General features: G+C 43.9%; 1 protein-coding gene and 1 long non-coding RNA gene across 3 annotated transcripts in view; one reads left to right on the forward strand and one right to left on the reverse strand.

The window, feature by feature from the left end:
- ATP2A2 (ATPase sarcoplasmic/endoplasmic reticulum Ca2+ transporting 2) overlaps window positions 1–24,475 on the forward strand; it is a 56,874-nt gene extending 32,399 nt beyond the window's left edge. The window contains exons 6-21 of one of the 2 annotated variants that reach the window (XR_003516915.2): window positions 339–419; window positions 2,863–2,948; window positions 4,485–4,949; window positions 8,864–8,952; window positions 9,413–9,515; window positions 10,294–10,425; window positions 13,428–13,550; window positions 13,651–13,869; window positions 14,648–14,983; window positions 16,223–16,443; window positions 16,860–17,062; window positions 18,494–18,579; window positions 18,847–18,980; window positions 19,597–19,714; window positions 19,804–21,400; window positions 23,667–24,475. Coding sequence is in view for 1 of the 2 variants with exons in the window: in XM_027576175.1 (XP_027431976.1) it covers window positions 339–419; window positions 2,863–2,948; window positions 4,485–4,949; window positions 8,864–8,952; window positions 9,413–9,515; window positions 10,294–10,425; window positions 13,428–13,550; window positions 13,651–13,869; window positions 14,648–14,983; window positions 16,223–16,443; window positions 16,860–17,062; window positions 18,494–18,579; window positions 18,847–18,980; window positions 19,597–19,714; window positions 19,804–19,924; window positions 23,667–23,680 (2,531 nt within the window). In the remaining variant the exon portion in view is untranslated. The remainder of the gene's footprint in view (window positions 1–338; window positions 420–2,862; window positions 2,949–4,484; window positions 4,950–8,863; window positions 8,953–9,412; window positions 9,516–10,293; window positions 10,426–13,427; window positions 13,551–13,650; window positions 13,870–14,647; window positions 14,984–16,222; window positions 16,444–16,859; window positions 17,063–18,493; window positions 18,580–18,846; window positions 18,981–19,596; window positions 19,715–19,803; window positions 21,401–23,666) is intronic. The other variant, XM_027576175.1, reaches the window with a different exon arrangement.
- Window positions 20,443–25,243, reverse strand: LOC113912651. Its single transcript, XR_003516916.2, has 2 exons — window positions 25,132–25,243; window positions 20,443–22,911 (listed from the first exon to the last, which is right to left on the reverse strand). It is a non-coding gene; the product is annotated as an uncharacterized LOC113912651 (long non-coding RNA).
- Window positions 25,244–25,716: the final 473 nt, after the last annotated feature.

The raw sequence follows: 25,716 nt of genomic DNA on the forward strand, positions 1-25,716 counted from the left end.
ATCTTCTGATGATGGGATTAAACCATGGTATATACAACTTGATCCCCCTCACCATGCCATGTGTGTATAAGGGTGTAAGTAATGTGTCTTGTAGAGGTTTCCCCGAGCATTATTCTCTTCCTTCCTGTGTAATTCAAATCCGGTATCTATTTAGCAAGAGTTTTTATGACCCTAAGGAGAAGTTGATTATCTTGCTTAATTTAACAGATTTTTATGTATTTGTGCTGTATACAGGCTATGTATTTTCTTTAAGATGTGTTTTATTTGGAGACAGATTCATCTCTATGAAACATGAATTGTAAAATTGCTTATTTTAGCTGCCTTTTTTTTCCAACTAGTTGGTGACAAAGTTCCTGCTGATATAAGATTAACTTCCATCAAATCTACTACTCTAAGAGTTGACCAGTCCATTCTCACAGGTAAGCATTATACGTTGGAAGGTCTCTGAATGTTGAAGTCCTGCTCAGATACCATGAGTTGGCTCCTGCCCCTTCTGTCCCTTTTTAGGGTTTTATCTTGATCCTGTCCAAGATAGTTGTTTTGTTTTGTTTTAAGATTTTATTTATTTATTAGAGAGACAGTGAGAGAGGGAACACAAGCAAGGGGAGTGGGAGAGGGAGAAACAGGCTCCCAGGGCTCGATCCCAGGATCCTGGGATCATGACCTGAGCTGAAGGCAGACACTTAACGACTGAGCCACCCAGGCGCCTCCAAGATAGTTATTTCTTAATGCTTTAGAAATCTGGCTTTTTTGCCAATGTATCGGGTTTAAAAAAACTTGGCTTTCATCTCATAAGACCTCTATTTGTCTTTTAATTTTATCAAAAATTAGCTTTCGGGGGCACCTGGGTGGCTCGGTTGGGCGACTGCCTTCGGCTCAGGTCATGATCCTGGAGTCCTGGGATCGAGTCCCGCATTGGGCTCCCCGCTCAGCGGGGAGTCTGCTTCTCCCTCTGACCCTCTTCCCTCTCGTGCTCTCTGTCTCTCATTCTCTCTCTCTCAAATAAAATCTTAAAAAAAAAAAAAAAATTAGCTTTCGGGGTGCCCGGGTGGCTCAGTTGGTTAAGCATCTGCCTATGGCTCAGATCATGATCCTGGGGTCCTGGGATTGAGCCCCGCATTGGGCTCCCTGCTCAGTGGGAAGCCTACTTCTCCCTCTCCCACTCCCCTGCTTGTGCTCGTTCACTCACTCTCTCTCTCTCAGTCAAATAAATCTTAAAAAAAAAAAAAAATAGCTTTCACCAAAAATCTCTTTTATGTTTTTACTTTCTAAAAAAAGAAGTTACAAATTTCTACATTAGCAGAGGTAATAATCTTAAGGTTGAAGCGTTGTTTCTCTGTTTTATGAAAATGAATTAATTACTTAGCGTTCTTTTCCCAGGCAGGAGAGAGAGGTTCCGGAGCTATAATTTTTTTCATTGGAGGAATGCTAATCTTGCATCTAACATATTTGCAATGATCAGATGTACAATTAACAAAAGTTAGCAGCCTCCAAAAACGGTGAATGTTTTACTGCCTAAAGTTTGCACGCTTAGATTTGAAATTGTTTGGAACATTTTTCCATTTTTGTTTGGTAAAGGCATAGTCTAGGGTGGAGGGTTCTAATTAACTGGAAGTAAGGTGGTCAGAAGATTAACACAATGCTAACCTGAGTTAAATAGGGTCAATAGAAAACCCAAAGGTAATCAAGATTTATCTGATTATCAGTTTTGAAAAGCAGCTGAAGTCCTAGGAGGTAGTGCTGTGAGTAACCTGGGCTCTTTTATTATTTCTCTGTGAATAGCTTAGTTACTAAAACTCCCATTAGCAGCAACAAGCTGAAAGCTGATGAGCCGTAAAATGTTGGGAAACTGATTAGGTGGTGCATATAAGATTTTCATAGTATGCCTACAGAAATAATTATCTTTTTTTTTTTTTAAAGATTTTATTTATTTGAGAGAGAATGAGAGGTAGAGAGCACGAGAGGGAAGAGGGTCAGAGGGAGAAGCAGACTCCCCGCTGAGCGGGGAGCCCGATGTGGGGCTCGATCCCGGGACTCCAGGATCATGACATGAGCCGAAGGCAGTCACTTAACCAGCTGAGCCACCTAGGCGCCCCAGTAATTATCTTTTAAAACCTCTCATAAAACTTAGTGTTTTTTTTGTTAAATAATGATACTGTAGTTTCAGACTAGAGTGAGGAACCAGGTTTGTTCAGATATCGAGAGTGAAGTTGGCTACCTGAAATTTAAATGAAAACTGGAGCCACATTTCATGTTACTCAGACCAACCCCAGTTATATATTTCATAAGCGATGTTAAGTAAGGTTGAAACCAGATTCGACAAGACATTGTAAAAGTTAAAGTAGTCCTTTATCTACCATGTGATGTTTTTAGTGCTGATTGTTTTTCAGTTTTATTTTATTGAAATAGAGTGGTCTGATCACTCATTACTAATGAAGATATTTCTAAAACAATGTTTTCATTTCTCATGTCTGGCATTAATGAACAAAAATAGGCTTCCCAGTAGATGCTCCTCATTATACGTATAATGTATCTAGTATGTTCATTGTGTTAAGAATAAATATACTTTGACCTTTTTATGAAGTATTAGTGTGTGTACGTAAGTTTACAATAAATAAATGTAAATATATATTCATAGTATTAAAGTTGATACCTGAAAATAAACTAGATTTGAATAGTTACTCCGGGAAATACAGGCAATTGACTGGGATTCTATTTCTAAATTTTACTAGTTTTTCTCCTTCAAGCGAATTGGATCTTTTATCTCCTTTCCTGAGAGTGGTGGTAGCATGAGTGGATGAGGGCTCAGGGTCTAGGTATGAATTGCACAGACCTAACCATCCCTTCTCACAACCTGCTTAGGTGAGTCTGTATCTGTCATCAAGCACACTGACCCTGTCCCGGACCCACGGGCTGTCAATCAAGATAAAAAGAACATGCTCTTTTCTGTAAGTACTTTGTCAAATGTTTGTGTTTTTTTTTTTTTAAGATTTTATTTATTTATTTGACAGAGAGATAGCGAGAGCAGGAACACAGGCAGGGGGAGTGCAAGACGGAGAAGCAGGCTTCCTGCCAAGCAGGGAGCCTGATGCGGGGCTCGAACCCAGGACCCTGGGATCATGACCTGAACCAAAGGCAGACGCTTAACGACTGAGCCACCCAGGCGCCCTCTCAAATGTATTTTTATTTGGAGACATTCTCAGAATTTAAAATCTGCAGGGTTTTAAGTTTGTTTATTTTTAAGTAAACTACAGCCAGTGTGGGGCTTGAACTCAAGACCCTCAAGATCAAGAGTCACATACTCTTCTGACAGAGCCAGCCAGGCTCCCTCCCCAGTGTTGTCTGTTTTAATGAGCAGGTTTTTGAGGGGAATAAAAGATCAGATCAAACATCTTTAAATTCTTTATCTGTAAACCTTGAAAAGTAGATTTGTGTGGAAAAGGCTTATTAAAATTATATGGACGAGGTATGTGTTTAGAGAGAGAACAGATGTGGCAAACCATTTAATAACTGGTGAGTCTGGATGAAAAGCAAAACAGATGTTCACTGTACTACAGTTTTTCTGTTAAATTTTTTTGAAATAAGAAGTTGAGAAATTTGTATATTTTGCTTGTTTGGTATTTTATATGCTATTTCAAGTGGTAGGTTCTGTGGGTTAGTGTGGGAGCCTAACCACTCATAGTAAGTAAAGTGCTATAGAATTACAGTGGAAATAATGAAGTGGTATCATGCCAGCGCTAGGAATTAAAGTGGGGTGGGGAGAGAGCCCTGTACTTGATTTCATTGATTGTTTGAATGCCAGTGCTTGAGTGGAGATCCTCAAGGTAGCACATGGTGCTGGTTGCCCTGCTTATTGTGGGTGATGAAAGTAGGGGAGGTGGGACTATTGGAGCCAGCTTAAGGTTGAGGGCTGTATGGAGTTCGAAAAATGAGGAACGCAGAGGGGTTAGAGCACTGTTCAAGCCCAAAGCTAGTCTGCAAGCCAGGTTCGGTATGGTGAGTAGAGATTCCAGGGGGGTCAGGGTGGAGCTGCTCTGGGCAAGTGGGGACCACATAAAATGATAATCCAGGAGAGCTGTAACGTGCCGCCTGCATCAAGTTTGGATGGCTGGTTCTCTGAAGAGCACACCCTCCAAGGCCCAGTAGAATATGAGAGTCTGGGTGCTCTAGTCAAAACCCACCCAAGTCTGAGTTTGCTAGTCAGTTGTTTTTTGTTTTTGTTTTTTGTTTTATGATTTTATTTATTTGACAGAGAGAGACACAGCGAGAGAGGGAACGCAAGCAGGGGGAGTGGGAGAGGGAGAAGCAGGCTTCCCGCGGAGCAGGGAGCCCGATGCGGGGCTCGATCCCAAGACCCTGGGATCGTGACCTGAGCTGAAGGCAGACGCTTAATGACTGAGCCAACCAGGCACCGCTGCTACTAGTCAGTTTTAAGTTGGGTGCGATGTTAATCTTATAACCAGTTTCCTCTACTTCTGTCGTAGGGTACAAACATTGCTGCTGGCAAAGCCATGGGAGTGGTGGTGGCAACTGGAGTGAACACGGAAATTGGCAAGATCCGGGATGAAATGGTGGCAACAGAGCAGGAGAGAACCCCCCTCCAGCAGAAACTAGATGAGTTTGGGGAACAGCTTTCCAAAGTCATCTCCCTGATTTGCATTGCAGTCTGGATCATAAACATTGGGCACTTCAACGACCCAGTTCATGGAGGCTCCTGGATCAGGGGCGCTATTTACTACTTTAAAATTGCGGTGGCTCTGGCTGTGGCAGCCATTCCTGAAGGTCTGCCTGCTGTCATCACCACCTGCCTGGCTCTTGGAACTCGCAGAATGGCAAAGAAAAATGCTATTGTTCGAAGCCTCCCTTCTGTGGAAACCCTTGGTTGTACTTCTGTTATCTGCTCAGACAAGACTGGTACACTGACAACGAACCAGATGTCTGTGTGCAGGGTAAGTGGGAGTGATTTAAGATTCTTTGCTGGTGGTGGTTATTGGTTCATCCTAGGAATATGCCCTCATGCCATCAAAACCTTGGATTTGTAATTTGATACTTTTTTGAGTGCTTTAAACAAATGGGTTGTGTGTATAGCCAGAGCCCAAGGTAATCTGATGCCCCAGAGGAATTAGTCATCTAATTCCTAAAATTAATTCATGGAATAAAGGGTATCTGCATAGTTGATGTGCTTATATTGGGGAAGGTGACTACAGGCAATCTGTTAATGTGTTAGGCGACTATGTTCCCTTTGTATTCCTGCTCCTCTGTCTCTGAATGCATGTGTGTTACTGGACCAGCCTTAAAGGAAGAGAATCCTATAAAGCAGCTAGTTCCCTCCGTACCTGCCTAGCTAAACTTCTAACTGGTATTTCCATAACACATTGAATGAGACATGCTTTCTTGAAAGTTAAATAATTGCCTTTAACTTGCTTTGTTATATGTGTTCATCCTTCCTTTCTTAGGTTGTTTTGACCATCACTGGGGGGATAAAATAAGAAACTGTTTAAACTTGCCCTTAGAAAAGTAGTAACTACAGAAACACTGATACAGCTGAATTATGTTCTTTTCCTAGGTTTTATTTAAACAACTTTGTACAAGTCTTTTCAGAGTATAATTTTCCAGAAGGTACACACAACTCATAAAAATATTGAGTGGACACTGGTCAAAGATTCTGTTTAGCTTGTTAAATAATGAGGGAATCAGTAAAACTGGTTACAAGAGCATTTGAGGAAGTACTCAATAACAGCATAGAATTGCTATATGTTAGATTGCAAAAACTGATTAATATCCAATAGGGCAGTAAAACTACAGGTTATCTTTCCTACAGGACACAAATCCCTAACTTCATGTAACATGAGCTCTTAATGGTAAGTAGCACAGTGGAACAATGTTAAATTTTCCTAGAATACTACATCTTTGAGTGAGCCTGTTAAAGGAATGCTTCTGAATGACATTGAAGGGACATGTGGGCATCCTCTTGGCCTTAGCTCCAGGATTCTGGATAATATTTTTTCACATTAGAAATTCTTAATACAGTTAAACCCTCTGAATCTTTATCTTGCCACACTTAAACTCATGATGATTTTTAGATACACAGTCATCATCGGTGTCCGTCCCATCCTCCACCCCCACGCCCCACCCCAGCAAAACTCTGTGTAATCCAGATCCCGACTTCGAATGAACTGACAGGTGTTTTGTCTCTTAAGTGGTAAGCTCCCAGTCTGTCCTGGGTTTCACCAGAAGTGCAGGGTTTGACTTGGCTACCTAAGTTTTCATTGCTTGGAACCAGAAAAGGTTGCATAAATTAGCTAATAGCTAGTTGGCAACTAATTTCAAACTGGGGCAGCAAATCAAATTTCAAACTAAGAATAAAACAGAGTCCATAGGAAGAATTCTTTGTTTTTATATTTTCCCTTAACTGGTTTAAGATGTTTTCTTCTATTAAAGAAGCAGCCTAGCTTGCCTCTTTGTTCTGTTCTCTCTCTATGACAGAAAGCTGATGCTAATCAGTATTCTCCAGGAGGTTTCTTGCAGTGAGTTGCATAACTGCCCTTGACTTAGAGATACTGTCATCATGCAGTTCCTAAATGGTTTACTTGCTCGAAATCTAAAATGCCCACGTGCGTTCAGATTTACTTAATGTGGATTAGAATTCTGAATATCTTAGAGTACTTTGGACTTTGGTATAAACCCAAAGAGTTTCACTTTTTATAAACTATATCATTAAAGAAGTGACATGGCATGTAGTCATAATGCTAACTTGCTTTGATATTGCTTAGTACAGTTAATTTGTTTTCTCACATGTGACTTTATTTGAATCATATGGTAATCCTGCTCAAGAGGTTTAAAAAATTAAGGCCCTGAGAGGTTAAGTAACATATCCAAGGGCCACACAACTTCTGATAAAAGGGTAAAGTTGGATTTTCTTAGAGATTGGTAGTTAAATCCAGTCCTCTCTTTTCCACTTAATAATTATATAACCTTCAGCACATGCTTTAACCTCTCTGGTCCTTTGTTCCTCTTCTGTAAAATGTCACACATCTTTGGAAGGAGCCATTTGACAAGCTTCCTTTTTTAGGTGTTGTATCTGTTAGAAAAAAATGTAGGCGTCACTGATCTTGCTGCATGTGACCTTGGACATGAATCTTTTCCTCATTTGACACTGGTTGTATATGTTTGAACTAGAACCTTTTTTATCAGGAGTCGGTTTTAAATCCCATTATATACTTCTTTTTTAAGCCACTTTGTATGTCTTGCTCATGGCTTTAGTTCCATTCCAAGGTTGATTTATATCTAAGTATACTTTTGAAATGAAGCTTTTTGGGCGACTGGCCGGCTCAGTCAGAGCATACAACTCTTGATCTCAAGGGCTGTAAGATCAAGCCCCATGTAGGGTGTAGAAATTATTATTATTATTATAATTATTTTTTAAGATTTTATTTACTGGGGGGCGCCTGGGTGGCTCAGTCGTTAATCATCTGCCTTTGGCTCGGGTCGTGATTCCAGGGTCCTGGGATCGAGCCCCGCATCGGGCTCCCTGCTCAGCGGGAAGCCTGCTTCTCCCCCTCCCCCTGCTAATGTTACATCTCGCTATGTCTCTGTCAAATAAATAAAATCTTTAAAAAAAAAAAAAAGATTTTATTTACTGGGCCACCTGGGTGGCTCAGTCGTTAAGCGTCTGCCTTCAGCTCAGGTCATGATCCCAGGGTCCTGGGATTGAGCCCCACATCGGGCTCCCTGCTAAGCGGGAAGCCTGCTTCTCCCTCTCCCACTCCCCCTTCTTGTGTTCCCTCTCTCGCTGTGTCTCTGTCAAATAAAATCTTTAAAAAAAAGAAAAAAGATTTTATTTACTTATTAGAGAAAAAGAGCGAGAGCACAAGCAGGAAGGAGAGGGAGAAGCGGACTCCCCGCAGAGCAGGGAGCCTGATGTGGTGATCCCAGGACCCTGAGATCATGACCTGAGCCGAAGGCAGACGCTTAACTGACTGAGCCACCCAGGCGCCCCAGTCATAATTCTTAATTGTTCATATTTCAGAGGGATTTTGGTGTGACAAAAGTCTAGTTGAGATAGCACTTTTGTTTTTGTGTTCTATGATAAGATTTTACAGTTTAAATTTACATGAAAACATATCTAAATCTGAGTCTTCTAAACTGGGCTTCTGAATTATGATAGAAAAGCAAACCACGGGGAAAAAAAACCCTTGTTTTTAAGAAACTAGCTCATGTCACTTTATTGTATAAAATGAAGCATCCTTTATTTCCTAAGTGCTTCTGTGTATATTGTCTTGGTAACATGAGTTCATTCAGCTCTGCAGCCTCCATACTGTACACATGGGGTTATGGAGCTTCATAGAAAATGAGCTATTGCCACAATAAAAATAAGTGGGAAGGAGGAGAGAAGTAATTTGTCTTATTTTACTCAGGGAGTGTTTATGCGGCTCTGAAATGTGAGTTTATTTTTCCCAGGCTTTTACTATTAGCTCTGAGGCAGGACTACCTAATACTACTTTCTCAGCTAGCCATTTGAAATTTAGAATTCTGAGCACTCTGAAGAGCACTGCTGTGTCTGTGGAATTGACTGACCGAGAGTCCTTATAACTCATGTGTCATGTGGGTTGTCTTCTGTGTCTTTGGTGCCCCTGCTGCTGCTTATTTATTCAGCACCTCAGTGATGCTGTTTCTGACTCTTGGATGGATGGGGAAGTGATCTTAAATAACGCCTGGTTGGAATAAGGGGGGACGGTACTTCTGCTGAGCTTCAATTTATAAGTTTGCTTTCTTAAATGAGAAATGCTTTTTGTCGTAGCAAAGATTGTTTTTTTCCAGCATATTTTTACGCCTTTTAAACATTCGTGCCTTTTTTCTGTAGATGTTCATTCTGGACAAAGTTGAAGGTGATAGTTGTTCCCTTAATGAGTTTACCATTACTGGATCAACATACGCCCCTATTGGAGAAGTGTGAGTAAATCTGCCTTATCATTGAAAGGATCCATTGTGGCAGTTTGGGACTTGGATAGATTTGCAGTGTATCTAAAAAGTTTTCTGAATGTGGCTCGTATTAGTTACTGGACTAGTAATTTTTTTTTAATGCACTTTGAAAGAGAAAACACAGGTTATAAGTCAGACTTTTTTTTCATCTTTATTTTTGGAGCCCAATTTTTCAAGTGGGGTTTCTGTTTGTTCTATATTGATAACCTGTGGTGGAAGAATTTCATTAAGAACTCCTGGTCTTTACTGATTGATTCCTGATATCAAAGACACATTCTTTTATTATCTCCAGGATCAGATTTCTAGGAGCCATCGCTCAAATTCTTTTGAATACTTGCCAAGGCTCTTGTCGACAAAATTATATTGTATAATTAAGTGAAAATCAAGAGAGATGACCACACTGTGCTCTAAAAGTGTTTTCTTTTGATAGGCATAAAGATGATAAACCAGTGAAATGTCATCAATATGATGGTCTTGTGGAATTGGCAACAATTTGTGCTCTTTGTAATGATTCTGCGTTGGATTACAATGAGGTAAGGCTTCTCATAAATGAGAAAGTAGACCTGGCTGTTCTAGTTTCAAGGGTGGGGTGGGTGGAATGAAAATCCAGCCTTCCTTCCTCCCTTTGGAAAGTAAGGGTTCCTGATTTTATTTCCTCTTTCCATTTTATCTGAGTCAGTGTGAACTAGCCAAAGAAAGCGGAGAGCCTTTCCTATGTCCCCTGACTGAGCATTGCAGTCACTTCGCTAAGAGTCAGAGTGTACGTGGTGAGCCCTTCTGCTCTGGTGCAGCTACAATACATGAGGAAAACCTAGAACAGGGCATGTTTTCCTGAAAGTATAGGGTATTGGTCTCTTTTTTTTTTTTTAAGATGGGGACTGTTACATCCTTCACAAGCTGAGGGTTAGAGGGTTGTTTTGATGATCATGATACAAAATTTAACCAACAAAAATCCTTTTTTCCCTCCCTTCTTACTTACATAGTGATCCACTCATTTCTATCTAAAATTAGACAAGCCAGGCCCCAATAGAAACCCCATATGAACTCTGTGAAATGATAACAACACACAGTGACACGTGCTCTTTGCAAGCTCTGTTTGAATACTGTGACTAGTAGGTTCTCATGGTTAAAGGAAATTAAAAAACTACTTATTAGAATAGGATAACGTGCTTTGAGTATATTTTTATTATCTGCATCATGTGCTCCAGAGTCAGATAAACATGGCCCCTAGAAGAATGATGTGAAGAAGTTGTCCTCTGATGGAAAGTCTTTGTTAATGAAAAACTTATTTACTACTTTTGAACTTTACAGGCGAAGGGTGTGTATGAAAAAGTTGGAGAAGCTACGGAGACTGCTCTTACTTGCCTAGTAGAGAAGATGAATGTATTCGATACTGAATTGAAGGGTCTTTCTAAAGTAGAGCGAGCAAATGCCTGCAACTCGGTCAGTATTCAAGCTTGGTGTGTTGTCCGTGCTGCCCTTTGCTTCCCCCCGCTCATAGATAGCTAAGGTATATGTACATTATCTCCTGAAACTTGCGGCATCTCCTTCCCCACATTTGCTCTCAGGTCAAATGATCCAGCTCTCTGACCAGGAACATAGGTATCACTAGATATTTTCCACAGTCACCGTGCCTCCAAGGTCTGTCTTCTCAGAGCCCGTGGCACTGTGAGTGCACTGTCCCCGCTCCCGACAGAGCCCAGCTGCTCCTTGAGCCACAAGCCCCACCCCCTCTCCTGCGTTATCACTTTTCCGTCTAGTCTCCACAGATCTCTATCAGTATAGGACAAATAGTAGTATGGGTTTTATCTTAAAACTTTCTTTGGACTTTATTTCCCCCTTTAGCACCCCACTTCTTTTCTCTTTTAGTAAAATTTCTTAAAGCAGCCATTTTACTGTATTCTTTTCCTGTTTTCTCGAATCCACTCCACTGAAGCTCTTTAAGCATTTTGGTGAGCACACCAAATCTCAGGCTGTGAAAGGGGCTTCAAGACCATCCAGTCCAGTCTGGCACTTAACAGGCAGGGAAACTGAGGCCTTCGGTGACTTGGCATAGTCTCACAGCATGAGGCAGAACTGGACTCCTCCCGCACCCTTTCTTTCTTCGCATTGTTTGAGGAAGCAAAACTCACACTGGAATTAAGGATGTAGATCTCCACTGAAGTGTACCAATTCACACCTCACCGCCAGCAGTCTCCTAGTACCGAGGGTCTTGGGCAGGTCCTGTGGCATCCTGCCGACATATATGGCTGCCATAGGATGGGAGAAGTCCAGGCCCCTTGTCTCCATTTCAGAGAGCTCACTCCCTGACTGGCGGTAAGGGTAGGGGGCAGTGCTGGTCCTTGCAAAGCCACACTGCCTGACAGCTCTATTATTAGTTGGTGTGACTAAGTCCCTTAGAAGCAACCTGAAGACTTAGCTTCACAGAGACTGAGGGTTAAAATTGATTCTAGACCTATAACTACTTGATGAAGGGGAAACAAGTAGTATCATGGAGCTTAAAAGTGGTGTGTTAACTGTCATGATGACCACAAATGAGGGCACAGCCATCTGTTCTCTTATCTGCAGACTAAGCATTTTCTTGCTCCACGGCTGCCTTTGCCTCATTTTTTGTCTGCAGCTGAGCAGAGTGGAGAGGGGGTGGTCAGAAATGACTGTCATGGGGCTCCTTCACTGAAAATTCCCAGATCCGAACTCATGCCAGTCCCCAGCCCCCAGAAAGGAGGAACCTGTTGTAGTTCAGAGGTGAAGTGGGCAGGACCCAGGTTTTGAAATAACTACCACTCTGGACCATTCTAATACTGGTGGAAGGGCTTTGTTCTTTTCCTCCCCCGAACCCTCGGATATATCTGGTGCCTAGGTCCACACCTTGTCAGAATTACTACAAGTTCCATCAGTCTTCCTAGAGCATTTGGTACAAATGCTTGATGGAAACTAAACACATAAATACATATGAGTCAGATAATGCAGAATTCAGTGACGGTCTTTTTTCTGCTTGTGCCAGCTCTGGCTGAGAGGGTGGCTGTAATCCACCCAGCCTGGCGGAGAACCCGCAGGCGTCAGTCCACTCATCACTGCCCACATTAGACGCTGAGGTTCTTGGGGATTTCTGTAATTATCATTAGCTCTGTGTCTGAGTGGGGGTTAGGGGAGAGTCAGGGTAATTCAAATCAAGACAGAAAACCATAAGATTATTAAGTAGATACAGAAAAGGCATCTGATAAAATTTCTGTTCATGATAAAAAGCAGACTTCACCTTCAAGCTGATGGTGCATTTACACAGAGCCTGTAGTGATGTCATACTTAATAGTAACAGAAGTTCTACCTTCCGTGTTTCTATTCAGTATTGTACTTGCAGCCCCAGTCCATGCAATAAGGCAAGAAAAATCAAAGGTTTAAAAGTCAAAAAGGAGACAGTATACGTTGTAGGTAATTTGATTGTATACACAATCCAGATCCAACAGCATCTAAATCTGAAAGGGTAATTTTCAGTCCTCATTTACCCAAGCTGTTAGTCTCTCCCTCCTTGAAACATTCCTTCACTTGTTCTCCTCGCTCCCGGCCCTGTGCCGACTCCCTTGGCTGGATCTTCCACCTCCCACCAGGGGTGGGGAGGCCCCAGGGCCCAGTACTCAACCTGACCTGTTTGCAGTTACTCCCATGAGGTCTTTGGTCACCGTGCTGGAGTGTAATATGGTGGCCACTGGCTCCCTGAAGCTCTTTAGAATAAAGAAAACAGCGGCTCTTCAAGTGCATAGTAGTAGCCACATTGGACAGCTACATGAGCATCCCTGCCAGAACATTCCCACCACAGTAGGAACTTCTGTGAGGCAGCAGTGGTCTGGACCACCTATTTCTGCCCACAGTTGCCATGATCTCTTGGATTATTTGTACTAAGTGGTGCACCTTGTCCCCCTTCAGCTCATTCTTAACACAACTGCCAGACCTTGAAACCCTCCCTTATCTTCCATTTTCACTTGTTATAAATGCCTTAAGGTGATTTTTAACATCCTACAACCTCTTTCTCACCTCTTTCTCTTGCAAGATTTTCCAACTGCTCGGCCTGGAGTCCCCTTGAACATGCCGGGTCATGCCAGCCTGCATTCTGCACTCCTGGCTCACACATCCTTCACGTTTTTACTCAGATGGTGCCTTCTGGCCATTTTATGTAAAGTTGTGATCTGAACATACACAAATTTTCCATCCCCCTTCCCTGCCTTACTTAGTTTTTTTCTCCATAGCACTTTGTTTACATTCCAGTGTGTTTCCCAAACCAGAGGGCAAGTTTAAGCTTCATGAGGGGGAGAACTTACTTGTATTGTTCATTGTCCATTGCTAAACCCCCAGTGCCTGTCACATAATAGGTGCTGAGTGAATATTTGTTGAACAAGTGAAAAATAAACAGAATTGTCATCCAGTAACATCCCATGTATGTTCTCCTGTAGGTCATTAAGCAATTGATGAAGAAGGAATTTACTCTGGAGTTTTCACGTGATAGAAAATCGATGTCAGTTTATTGTACACCAAACAAACCAAGCCGGACATCGATGAGCAAAATGTTTGTGAAGGCAAGTACGGCAGATTGCAATTGAGATGTTCTTTCCAGGATTAGCATCCTGGGTGAGCCCAGTAAATAAAATTGTTGACCTAAATCTGTAACATTTCCAGGGTGCTCCTGAAGGTGTCATTGACAGGTGCACCCACATTCGAGTTGGAAGTACTAAAGTTCCTATGACCCCGGGAGTCAAACAGAAGGTCATGTCTGTCATTCGGGAATGGGGTAGTGGCAGCGACACACTGCGGTGCCTGGCTCTGGCCACTCATGACAACCCACTAAGAAGAGAAGAAATGAACCTTGAGGACTCTGCCAACTTTATTAAATATGAGGTTAGCTAATGAAAAGTTTCTTCCCCCACACCCTGCACATTCATTGTGTTCAAACAGTACTCCTTCAGTAAAAGGTCAAATGAGTCTTGCTTTTGCCAAGAAAGGGGTGTGGTTATTTGTTTTTCTGCAGGCCAAATGCATCACCGTTCCAATTTAGCTTGCTGCTTCCAACCTATGTAGTTAACAGTTTAATACAAGTCTTTTACTTTCAAGATAGAATAATTAAGACTTAAGCTAAATAAACTTGTAAAGCCTATTTTGCAACTCCTCTATAAATTAAGATGTTTTAACAATTGGGAGTGTTTTTAAAACATTCATGAGTTATTAAAGGTCAAAATATCCAAGTTGAGAGATTCCTTTCACTTGTCTGCTCATAGAATTCTTTCTTACCAGGTATGTGACTTCCTGAAGCACTGCCTGAAAGGAATAAGGAATAACTTGGGTACTATGGGCCCCTAGAGTGGCCAGTATCAAAATGCTCTTACTCTTTGGTATGTTTTTCTCCTCATTTCAAAGGATTATCATGAAAGTTAAAGGATGATTCGGTTACAAGAACGTAGTACTATTTTTCATCCTTTCCAGTTAATTGGAATTAATACTATTCCTTGTTGGATTTGTATCTCAATGAATATTAATCTTAGGTAAGAGTCACAGTTACAGAATTTATTATAGGAAAATGCAGAGACTTTTGCTCTTAATGTATAACTGGCCCTTGTTCTATACCACGGGAGAAATTAGAATTTCCTGTGTGTGAACTAAGGTGATTCTTTTGCTGTAGACCAATCTGACTTTCGTTGGCTGCGTGGGCATGCTGGACCCTCCGAGAATTGAAGTGGCCTCCTCTGTGAAGCTGTGCCGGCAGGCAGGCATCCGGGTTATCATGATCACTGGGGACAACAAGGGCACTGCTGTGGCCATCTGTCGGCGCATTGGCATCTTCGGGCAGGACGAGGATGTGACGTCGAAAGCTTTTACGGGTCGGGAGTTTGATGAGCTCAGTCCTTCAGCCCAGAGAGATGCCTGTTTGAACGCCCGATGTTTCGCTCGAGTTGAACCTTCCCACAAGTCAAAAATTGTAGAATTTCTTCAGTCTTTTGATGAGATAACAGCTATGGTGAGTACCTTTGGACTCACACTATGCAGACAGAGCAGGTTGTAATTTTGACTGTTAAATTTTTAGTAACAGCTCCTAGATTTAGAATATTGTGATTTTTGTTACAATCAGGGCTGTTTCTGTAGGGTTCTGTTGACCCGTAGTTGGTATGACCTGCAGGGAAGATTCTAGAGTAGTTTAAGAAGTAGAAGTATGCCTTCTGAATCACTTGTGGGGAAATATTTGGTGACATCTAGTCTTTATCTTGGTTAAAGTGTACATGTTTGTGTTTTCAGATTTTATTTATTTGAGAGAGAGAGAATGAGCCAGAGGGAGGGGCAGAGGGAGAGGGAGAAGCAGACTCCCCACTGAATAGGAAGCCTGATGCTGGACTCGATCCCAGAACCCTGGGATCATAACCTGAGCAGAAGGCAGACGCTTAACTGACTGAGCCACCGAGGTGCCCCAAAAGTGTACATGTTTCTATCTATCTCAAGTTTCTAAAAATTGATTCAGTTAACTCCTTTGTGTTCTCTAACCCTACCTGAAATTAGATGTACTGGTCAAGCATTAAGAGCTGCCCATGTGCGAGGCATTTCCAGGATTCTTCCCCTAGTGTGAATCTTCACCCAGACACATTCACATTGTGCCATATTTGCTTTCTCTTGCTTATCTTGAAAACTTTAAGAAACAAAGGTGTTATGTGAAAGCAGATATTACAGGTATAACTCCCTTCCTCTCCTCCTTTCCCAGAGGGAGCCACTGTTCTGAATTCAATGTTAGGTGTTCAGTAAAAGTTTAAAAAACACCCATGGGAATGATAGCTTTGTATCTGTAGACGATATCTGGTCTTTTTGCATGTTTGTGACCTTCGTAAATGGCATGTTACGGTTTCCATCTTTTTGCCGTCTGCACCTGTTCTACTTGAGCTTCCTCTGTGTGGGTACAAGTGCTGCATCTTAACTGTCATGTGGGTGGTTTTTTGTTTTGTTTGTAAAACATAATAATACAGATGAATTTTGAAGTCCTCTTTGTTCCACTTCCCTCTGAAGTCTCTTCGGCTCATTGGGCAATTTTACGTTTCCCAGGTGAAGTGTGTTTTGTGATGCCACCTTGTAAAAATGAAAATTCTCTGTGTCTGTGCCCAGAGGGCCATGGCTGCATTCGTTCCCTTGCTTCAGGATGGCTGAGCCTTTGTTGGTGGTGCGTGTGTGAGGTGGTGGCAGGTGTGCATAAACCGGCCCTCACATTCCCTTTCAGACTGGGGATGGCGTGAATGATGCTCCTGCCCTGAAGAAATCTGAGATCGGCATTGCCATGGGCTCTGGCACGGCAGTGGCTAAAACGGCGTCTGAGATGGTTCTGGCCGACGACAACTTCTCCACCATCGTGGCTGCAGTGGAGGAGGGGCGGGCCATCTACAACAATATGAAGCAGTTTATCCGCTACCTCATCTCGTCGAATGTGGGGGAAGTTGTCTGGTGGGTCCCTGAGAAAGATCACTTGTAGCCCTTTGTCTAAAATCAGGGCTTAGGATGACCAGTTTTCCAGATTTGTGGTTCATATGGCAGCAGCTTTGGTCTTCGTGCATAAGGAGGAAGGTAGAGGTTGTTCTGGCCCTTGGGAGGGCTGTCCTGCAGCTGCCCTCGTGTGTAAAGCATGCCCTTGAACATAGAAATGAGTTTAACTACATAAAGTAACATAAAATTCTTGGCCTTCTAATATTGTACTTTAACTCAAAATTATGTATAACAAATGTTTTATGGTGGACAAAAAGTTACTTCGAGCAGTCATTGTTACTGTCCATGGATTTTTATGGAGGAGGAGAGGGTGCTGATGCTGTGTAAGTAGTGGCCAAAATAATTTGGGAACTTTCTCTTTCTTCGGGTGGAAACAGTATCTTCCTGACAGCAGCCCTTGGATTTCCTGAGGCTTTAATTCCTGTCCAGCTGCTCTGGGTCAATCTGGTGACAGACGGCCTGCCCGCCACTGCCCTGGGGTTCAACCCTCCCGATCTGGACATCATGAATAAACCACCCCGGAACCCGAAGGAACCCCTGATCAGCGGATGGCTCTTTTTCCGTTATCTGGCCATTGGCTGTGAGTATAGTTTTTATATCGTTGACTTTGAAACAAAACATTCATGAGCCAACATTTTTGTAAATTCATTCTTTAAAAGCACATTTTTTCTTTTCTATCCCTGTATTAGGGTAACAAAAGATGGAGTTAATAACTACATACCCAGTTTACAGGAAAGTTGGTCCCTTGTTTTAGTTATCCCTGTCATTCCTTGGGCCTTTGTGAATGAGGTTTTCAGATTTAACCTAAGGGCAAAAGGATACAGGGGTGAGTAAGGGTCAGGCCTTCCATCACCAAGCTATGAAACTAAGCCCCCCTCCCCCTAAAGTAGAGGCAGGAGCTGTGCATTCATCTGCAGTGCGTGGGAACCACTGTGGCCCTCCTGCTCCCGCCCGGCTGTCAGGTCTTGTCCTCACTTTAGGGCTTAGGAAAGTGAGGCCAGAGAGTTAAAATAACTGCCCTGGGGTTCAGTAGGAAGGTGGTTTTTTTGTTTGCTTTTTTTAGTATGTTCACATGATTTAAAACTCCAGAAGCACACAGTGCCATAAAGTGAGAAAGTTCTCAGCCAGTCAGTTCCCCTCCGATACTGAATTTCTCTTGTGCCTTCCAGAAATACTCTAGCAAATAGATCTATCCTGTGCATATATTTTTCCGAAGTGTTGGTGTGCAATACACACATGTGCTAAACCCTGCATTTCGCCCTATTTGTTGGGAATCGCCACGTCAGTACGTGTGTGGCTGCCCCGTCCCTGTCCACCAGCTGTCTCCTGTCCCCTAGTGATTGCTGACTTCGAGGGAGTGTGTGCTTGTATCTTCTGGTAGATGCTGCCGCACTGGGACCGTCTTTGTGCTGTCCCTGTGTTCTCCAGGACCCTATTGCTTTGTAATAATCTTGCTCAATTCAGAACTATTTGGTTGGGGGCAGGGGGGGCGGGAGAGGTGGTCCCAGAATCGGCTTTGGGCTTTGCCGTGTCGCTTGCGTTCTGCACTAACCGCTCTGGCGGCATTTCCACACAACGGTTCTGCCAGGCCTTCGGAGCAAGTAAGTGTCCAACTGGGAGCATCAGTTTTCCTAAAAGTCCTGGGGGTGTGATCTGGCCCTGCTGCACAGTGAGGCGCTATGTGGAGGACACGTACCTGCAGCTGTAAAACATTAGCCTCCAGTTCGAGGGGCTTGGCTAGCGTAAAAGTCCAGCCAATTCCAGTAGGTGCTCTTCCTCCCATACTCTGGAAGACAAGTTGCCTAGTTTTTCTGTACTGCACACACCCCTCTCCTTACAGAAAGCGCCCGTCTAGCTGCTTTGGCCGGTGGGAGGGAGCGCTTGCTAGCGGCAGCACAGGCCCTCCTGTACCATCGTCCTACCCTGTCTCCTCTCTGCTGGACATTGGCCCGCGAGGCAGGACCTGCAGTGAAAGCTGTGGGCTGCAAACCCCGCCTGTGTCTCTTCCCAGGTTACGTTGGCGCTGCTACCGTGGGTGCTGCTGCGTGGTGGTTCATTGCTGCCGACGGAGGGCCAAGAGTGTCCTTCTACCAGCTGGTATGTATCTGCCTTTTCTCTTCTGCCTCAGAGGCAAAGCATTAAAAGGTTGTCCTTGAGCGTTTTGTGGTTTGGGTGGCTACCAAATAATCTTAACACTCAAATAATTAGCAGTGGCCTCTAAGAGGATTCTGAAGGACCAGGGCTTCTCTGGGAGATGGGGGGAGATCTTGTGTGGGTCTGTGTCCTGGGCTTCCTGTGGAACGGGGACATGGACCTTGGAAATGTACTTGGCTGATGAAGAACTTGATTGGGCATTTGTTGCAGAGCCACTTCCTACAGTGTAAAGATGACAACCCGGACTTTGAAGGAGTGGATTGTGCAATCTTTGAGTCCCCATACCCGATGACAATGGCGCTTTCTGTTCTAGTAACCATAGAGATGTGTAACGCCCTCAACAGGTCAGTGAGTCCTTGACAAGCTGGGGCAAGAGCTCCGCCAGCCAGCACACCGGGGAACTGGGTGTCGTGGTTGTTGGAGGTTTGCAGGAAAGCTCCTCCCTCCCAGAAAGAAAGGAGAACAAGCAGCACCGGTTTTAAAAGCTTCAGTCGTCATCACCTCCGGGAAGTAGTGGGAGTGCTTAACCACATGTTCCTTATGAGACAGCAGGGGCCAAAAATAGGGCCTCTGGTGCCCCTGTATGCCATTGCCCACAGGGAAGGCACTCTTGCCCTTTAGCAGTGAAACAAATGGTATCATCCAATTAAGCCAGTGACAAAAATGGAAATTTCAAAATAGCATCAGTGTCAAGGGCAACTGAGAGCAGCTTTGAGTCCATTGAAATGGAGTCTGCTGTGCTGAAGCCTAGATTTAAAATTGGAAGTTTGTCCTACATCTGAACATTCTTCCTTTAACTTTGCCACAATAGAAACTTTACTAAGTAGAATTAGGTCAGTGGGCAATGCCAGGTAGGCCACTGCCTTACTGAAGCATAGTTCTGAATGGTCTTGGTCACTCGTTACAAGGGCCTTTGCCTTTCAGGTGGGCACATTTCATGTACCTCTCGTTGTTCTGCAGCTTGTCTGAAAACCAGTCCCTGCTGAGGATGCCCCCTTGGGAGAACATCTGGCTCGTGGGCTCCATCTGCCTGTCCATGTCGCTTCACTTCCTCATCCTCTACGTGGAACCTTTGCCAGTAAGCGCTGGGGGGACCAGGACCGAGGCTGGGGACTCGCTGCCTGTCCTGCAAGTCTGGGAACTTGACAGAGCTTCTTTGTATTTCAGCTTATTTTCCAGATCACACCGCTGAATTTGACCCAGTGGCTGATGGTGCTGAAAATCTCCTTGCCTGTGATTCTAATGGACGAGACACTCAAGTTTGTGGCCCGCAACTACCTGGAACCTGGTAAAGAGTGTGTGCAGCCTGCCACCAAATCCTGCTCGTTCTCGGCATGCACCGATGGGATTTCCTGGCCGTTTGTGCTGCTCATAATGCCCCTGGTGATCTGGGTCTATAGCACAGACACTAACTTTAGTGATATGTTTTGGTCTTGACTGACAGTTTTACATAAAGAAGATGTTTAACTTAATCAATTAATTTTTTTATTGTTTAAAGCAACTGTCTATTTCTGCTGAATTTTCACATGAACATATTGGCTGGTGAAGGAGATTTCATACTCTAGATTTTGTTTTGCTTTTCTGACTCCAGTGGGGCAAGATTTTCCTTTTTTATACACATAATTAAAGTGTCCATTGACATGTACAGAGAACTAACACTATTTTATGCAAATATTTTTTTGTAGATGAAAAAGCATGTACAGTGTTCTGTTTAATAACTCATCCTTGTATAAAAAAAATAGTTGAGCCAGCAGACATTGTCAGCAAATTAATTGGCAGCAGATTTTAGGAAATGAATGTGTGTGGTTTTTTTTCTAAAACTAAATAGCATGTATTGTGTCTTTTGCATGATCATCTGGATTTAATCTGAGATCACAGTCTAATTTTTATTCATAAGCCAATTTTTCTGCACTGAGCAGAGTACTGCTACCTCAGTCAGTATTTTTTGGTTTGCCACTCCCCTCACCCCCCCGGCCCCCGTTCACTCCCACCCCCACTCCTGGCCCTGCTCGGCTGCTTCTCCTGTAGGGTTCCGATGGTTCTGTTTACATCAGTCTTAACAAGAGGTATGCCTGTTCTCGCTTGTGCAGAAAACATTGTTCCAGATTCAATCGACTGGGTTCATGTCCCCCCACATAGTTTTTAAGGTTATTTATTTAAATGTCTAATGTATTTTATTGTAACAGACATTGTTTTGCCAACATTGCCTATTTCAGTGGCACTTCACAATCTAGTTTAAAAAGGAAAATAAAACATTTTAAATGGACAGAAAAATAACTGTCTTGTTTTTAACTTTTAAATGGCTTAGCTTGAACTATCAAACAGATGTGTCCAATTTTCTCTTAAGTAAGTTCTTAGCTCAGAACTTGAGTTTTACTGTGCTCGAGGGGAAGGAGGATTGTGTTCTGCTGCAAAGGTAGCTGTAGGAATTAATACATAGGCACCTGTTGTCACCCATGATACCTTTTTGCAAGTTTCTGCTGGCCTGTTTTAGCCTGGTGTAGAGAATATAAGGGGGATTGTGTGTGTGTTTGTGGGGGTGTGTGTGTGTGTATGTGTTTTTGTAAAAATCTGTAAATAGCACATGACCAAATGAACATATGTATAGAACTATTTTTATTTGAATGTGGCACTAACCAACACCATGGTTACTATGATAAATGTTTGCGCATGTTCGAGATCAGTCTTACCAACCGTGTGTAAGTCATTAACTGTCCTAACTATGGTGTTTTCCTCCAATGCCTTCCAACATCCATCAACTAACGTGAGTATTCCCTGGAATCCTGATGCTTTAGCCTAAAAGGTGACTGCCACCGAGCGAGCTAGCTGTGACACTAACAAAAACATCCCATGTCATGTACTGCTGTGCTGTGTGTCTCCAAGAGCAGCAAGCGTACGATGCCTGGTACCTGTGCACACGTGGGGTGGGTTAGATGCCAGCAGACTCCATGCATGGCCTTGGACAGTGGCTCAGCCAGATGTTGAGGAGGGCCTGGTGGGAGAGAAACTCGTTTTGCTTGGGTCCGACTGACAGGCTGAGGGAATGCTGCCTTTGTTAATGCCGAGACGAGGCGTCTCAAAAACTCATGGTTCTCTGGTGTTTACTAGCTGCAAGGACTCCTCCCCGAGCCTTCCTACCATGTTTGTTAACAAGTAAAAACCTAGTGAAAGCACATAATTGAGCAGTGAATTCATATATCCATAGGTTTGTCTCAAATAGGTGGCCACCTTTTTTCACCTTCTGGGTCATATCCTTTGCAGCTGAGACTTGTCTTCTCTGTCTCCAGAGTATGAGAAAGCACAGTTAGTAGGGCATGGCTCTGCTAGCAACCAGCCAACCGGTCATGAGCCAGGGTGAAGGAGGCCTAGGCAGCAGCTCCTTCCCTGTGAGGCCCTGACTGTTCTTGTGAAGCTACTGGGGCCGGCCCCAAGATGTGCTATAAAGGCTCAGTGTTGGGGGAAAAGTTAATGGATACTAAGCAGGGCAAGGTGCTGCCAACTTCCCAGGTCTGAGTATAAGGGGATGGAAGTCCCGGCCTGACTCATCGAGGTCTCTGAGGCAGGGAGGTTGGTTTGTTTGGCAGAGAATATAGGGGGGAGGAGGGTAGGTTTTGCCGATTTTGGCGTAAAAAGAAGCAGGGTGAGTGGTCAAATGCAAGGAGTGCACCTTGGCTGCAAACCAAGACAGGATGTCTGAGCTTGCTGGTGTGCTATTCAGTGGAAACCAGACTTACCAGTCAACTTTTCCTGATCTGGTTCCTTGTAGTGGCCTTTACAAAAGAAGCTGAATGGGGTTTGCTGCTGTCAGAGACGTGCACAGCCCCAACTGGGCCTGGGCCGGCTCTTGTCTTGTGGTTTCCCAGCTTCAGGCCTGTCTCGGCCCATAGAGGTGGTTTAGGCACCCCCTTCCCTCAGCCCGGGCCGCTGGGAGCATCCCCTTGTCAGCTCTGCTCCAGGCTCTGCTCCTGAGAAACAGGCCCACATGAGCCCCTGTACTGCTGGGGGCACATCCCTGGCCTCAGGCCTCCTGCACTGGCGGGACAGTGCCCAGACCTAGCCTCACCCAGCACCTGCAGGAAGGCACAGGCGGCCTCTGCTTTTGCCGCCATCAGGACTAGACAGGGCGGTGTCGTGTTCAGACTCACCAAAACTTGTTCGTGTCCTCACCGACGGGCAGGTAGGCCTTGCACAGCTGCTTTGATAGGGCTTTGCCTGGAAGATGGCGATCTCACACGTCCCCCAGCTGGGATCCCGCTCCAGCGGCTCACTCTTCATCTGCACAGCACGGGTGGCACGTGGTACAGAGCGAGCTACGTGAGCTCCCAAACAAGCAAGGCCAGCGCCAGCCCCTGCGCCCTCCCCCCCCCCCGAAGCAGCTACTACCCTGCCACCCTCAGACCGGGCCTTGGCCCCCCTGAATGTCCTGGAGGTGGCAGACCTCAGAAATAGGAGACCACAAGCACTAGCTCAGTGTCTGCGGTGCCCATGGGCTAAGGTAGCCCTTTTAATGTCACCACCAGTTTTGTCAAAGCCACCACCGCGCAGCTAACAGTGATGGTAATCCCCAGCCTGCCTGCTTCAAAGAAGGGGGTGAGGACCGCAGCTCCCCTGCTAGGACCAGGCAGGGCTAGGCCCCTGGGGAGGGAGGGGAAGGGAGGAGCCCGAGGCTTCGCACTGGGCCACACTGCTCCTCTCTGCTGCACCTTCCTTACCACCCGCACTGCTAACAGGAACTTCCCTCCTCTTGCCCGTCTCCCTTCCGTTACATCGGAAGCGATTACACGTCTGCCTGGTGGGGTTCTGTGAGCCAGGGGGACAGGAAGGGCCCGTGTTGCCAAGCCAGTGCTGCTAGCTGCTACCCTATGCAGGCAGTGCCTCGGGGACAGTTAATTAGAAATGCTGGTCTTGAAATCTTAAAAGGTCAAACTGAATATTCCTTCTCACTATTCCTTGTCACTATTAATCTTAAATAGTTATTCTAACATTTCCCATATTTCCTAAAGCTGATTTCCTCTCTCTTTCCTTTTCAGCAATACTGGAGTAACCGCTTCCTAAACCATTTTGCAGAAATATAAGGGTGTTCGGTTGCGTGCATGTGCGTTTTTAGCAACACATCTGCCAGCCCTCTGCATGATTGATGTTGGGGGAAAAAGAAAAGTAGAAAAAAAAGTCCCCAACTCATTGTGTGTTATGTGGAGGAAACGTGTATTACCAACGGGGTTTAGCTTTTAAATCAAAATAATAATTACAAATGTACAATTTAGCTTAATGAATCAGAAAGCCTCTCCAGAGAACTTTGGTTTCTTTGCTGCAAGAAAAATGAGGTTCTGAAACCTTATCTAAGAACTTAGAAGCCATCAGCCAAGTCTCCATGTTTCTCTGTGCAAAATGTCATAGCTTATATAAATGTACCATATTCAATTGTAATGCATGCCTTCAGTTGTAAGTAGCCAGATTTCGCTATGGTGTCATTTAAACATGCTACTTTTTAATTGGCCCTGTACAGTTTGCTTATTTATAAATCTATTGAAAACACTACAGGTGTTGAAAGGTTAGAATGTAGGCCTCCAGTTCATAACTTGTTATTTTTTTGAGTGTGCAAACAGCTATTTTGCACTGTATTAAATGTAACTTATTTAATGAAATCAGAAGCAGTAGACAGATGTTGGTGCAATACGAATATTGTGATGCATTTATCTTAATAAAATGCTAAACTTTAATTATCACAACGCATGTTTGACTTTAGACTGTAAATAGAGATCAGTTGTCTATCTCTGTGCTGGTAACAAGAAGCATTGCACAGACATGGTTTCAGGTAAATAAATCTATTCTACGATAAGTTCACAGTGTGGTGCTGACTGTTCTCCGGCGGGAGGGGTGGGTGGTGGGCACTGAGCGCCTCCAGCCCCGCACTCCGAAGTGTTTTTACCTTCTGGTGGGGGGAAGGTCTTAGACTTTCTGGGGACAAGGTCTGCTCGTGTGTCGCACGACTCAAGTGGGGAGAGCTGAGTGGCTTGTCATTGGGTTTTCAGAGAGAATCAGATTTTAAAAGTTCTCAGCAGCTTGGAGGTTGTACCGATGGAGAGATGCTTCTCATACTGTTCAGATGGAAAATGTAAGATTCTGCACTCCTACTGTGAATAGATAAAAGTGAACTGGAGCGGCTGTTGTAGATAACAGAATTCCTCCATTTGATGGTTATTTAGTGCTTATCTATCAGGCCTGGGTTTGGTGTGGGGCATTTCTCTCTTTTCCAAATTACTGAAGATGATTCTTTTGTCATTAAAAAAAAACAGGCAAGGATAGATGATTCTATAAACCTAATGACAAAAAACACAAGTCCTAGCAACTACAGAGATGGAGGAAATATTTGATAAAAATCTGATCAACTAACATCCATTCTTGATGTAAAGAAAAAGCAGTCTCCATAATTCCCACTTAATAGCCCACTGAAAAATGAGCCAAAAGTATTGACACGACCAGAATCCCACTCACCGTTCGCTAGTGCCCAGCGCTCTTCACCGTCGACAGTCCCCGCCCTCCAGCAACCGGTGGGGCGATGCCTGCGAGGGAACAGAAAGCCCCAAGAGCCTTTATTAGATCGATGGTAATATCTTGTTCTTAGGAAAGTTTTAATAATTCAGGGGGAATGGACATCTTGAGGTAATAGGTAATTTATTTATTAACGATAAATGAAACTACCAGCAGACATTTTAGTCAAACATGAACAAAAGAAAAAGAATAGCAAGTGCAGCAAACCCTCCCACATAAAGCTCCAGTTAAATGCACGGTGTGAGAAAGGTGGTATCTCAGCTTAGTAGGTGAAAGGGGGTATTTGCTATGTTGTTGGTCATCTTGAAAAACACAGTTGTATCCCCCTTATGCCCAATCAACTGCAAATGCATCAGAAAATTTGAAAAATGAAACTATACCCCAAAAGGAAAATGGCTAAGTGACCCAGACGAAAATGTGAATGGCTTATAAATTAAAGATGTACAGCCCCACCAGCCAGATCTGAGAGCGTTTGTGCCCATCAGCTGACAAATGGGCCGTGTGACACCAAGGAAGTGGAGAACCACC

Source organism: Zalophus californianus, chromosome 14, assembly GCF_009762305.2.
Source record: "Zalophus californianus isolate mZalCal1 chromosome 14, mZalCal1.pri.v2, whole genome shotgun sequence".
NCBI classification, from domain to species: domain Eukaryota; kingdom Metazoa; phylum Chordata; class Mammalia; order Carnivora; family Otariidae; genus Zalophus; species Zalophus californianus.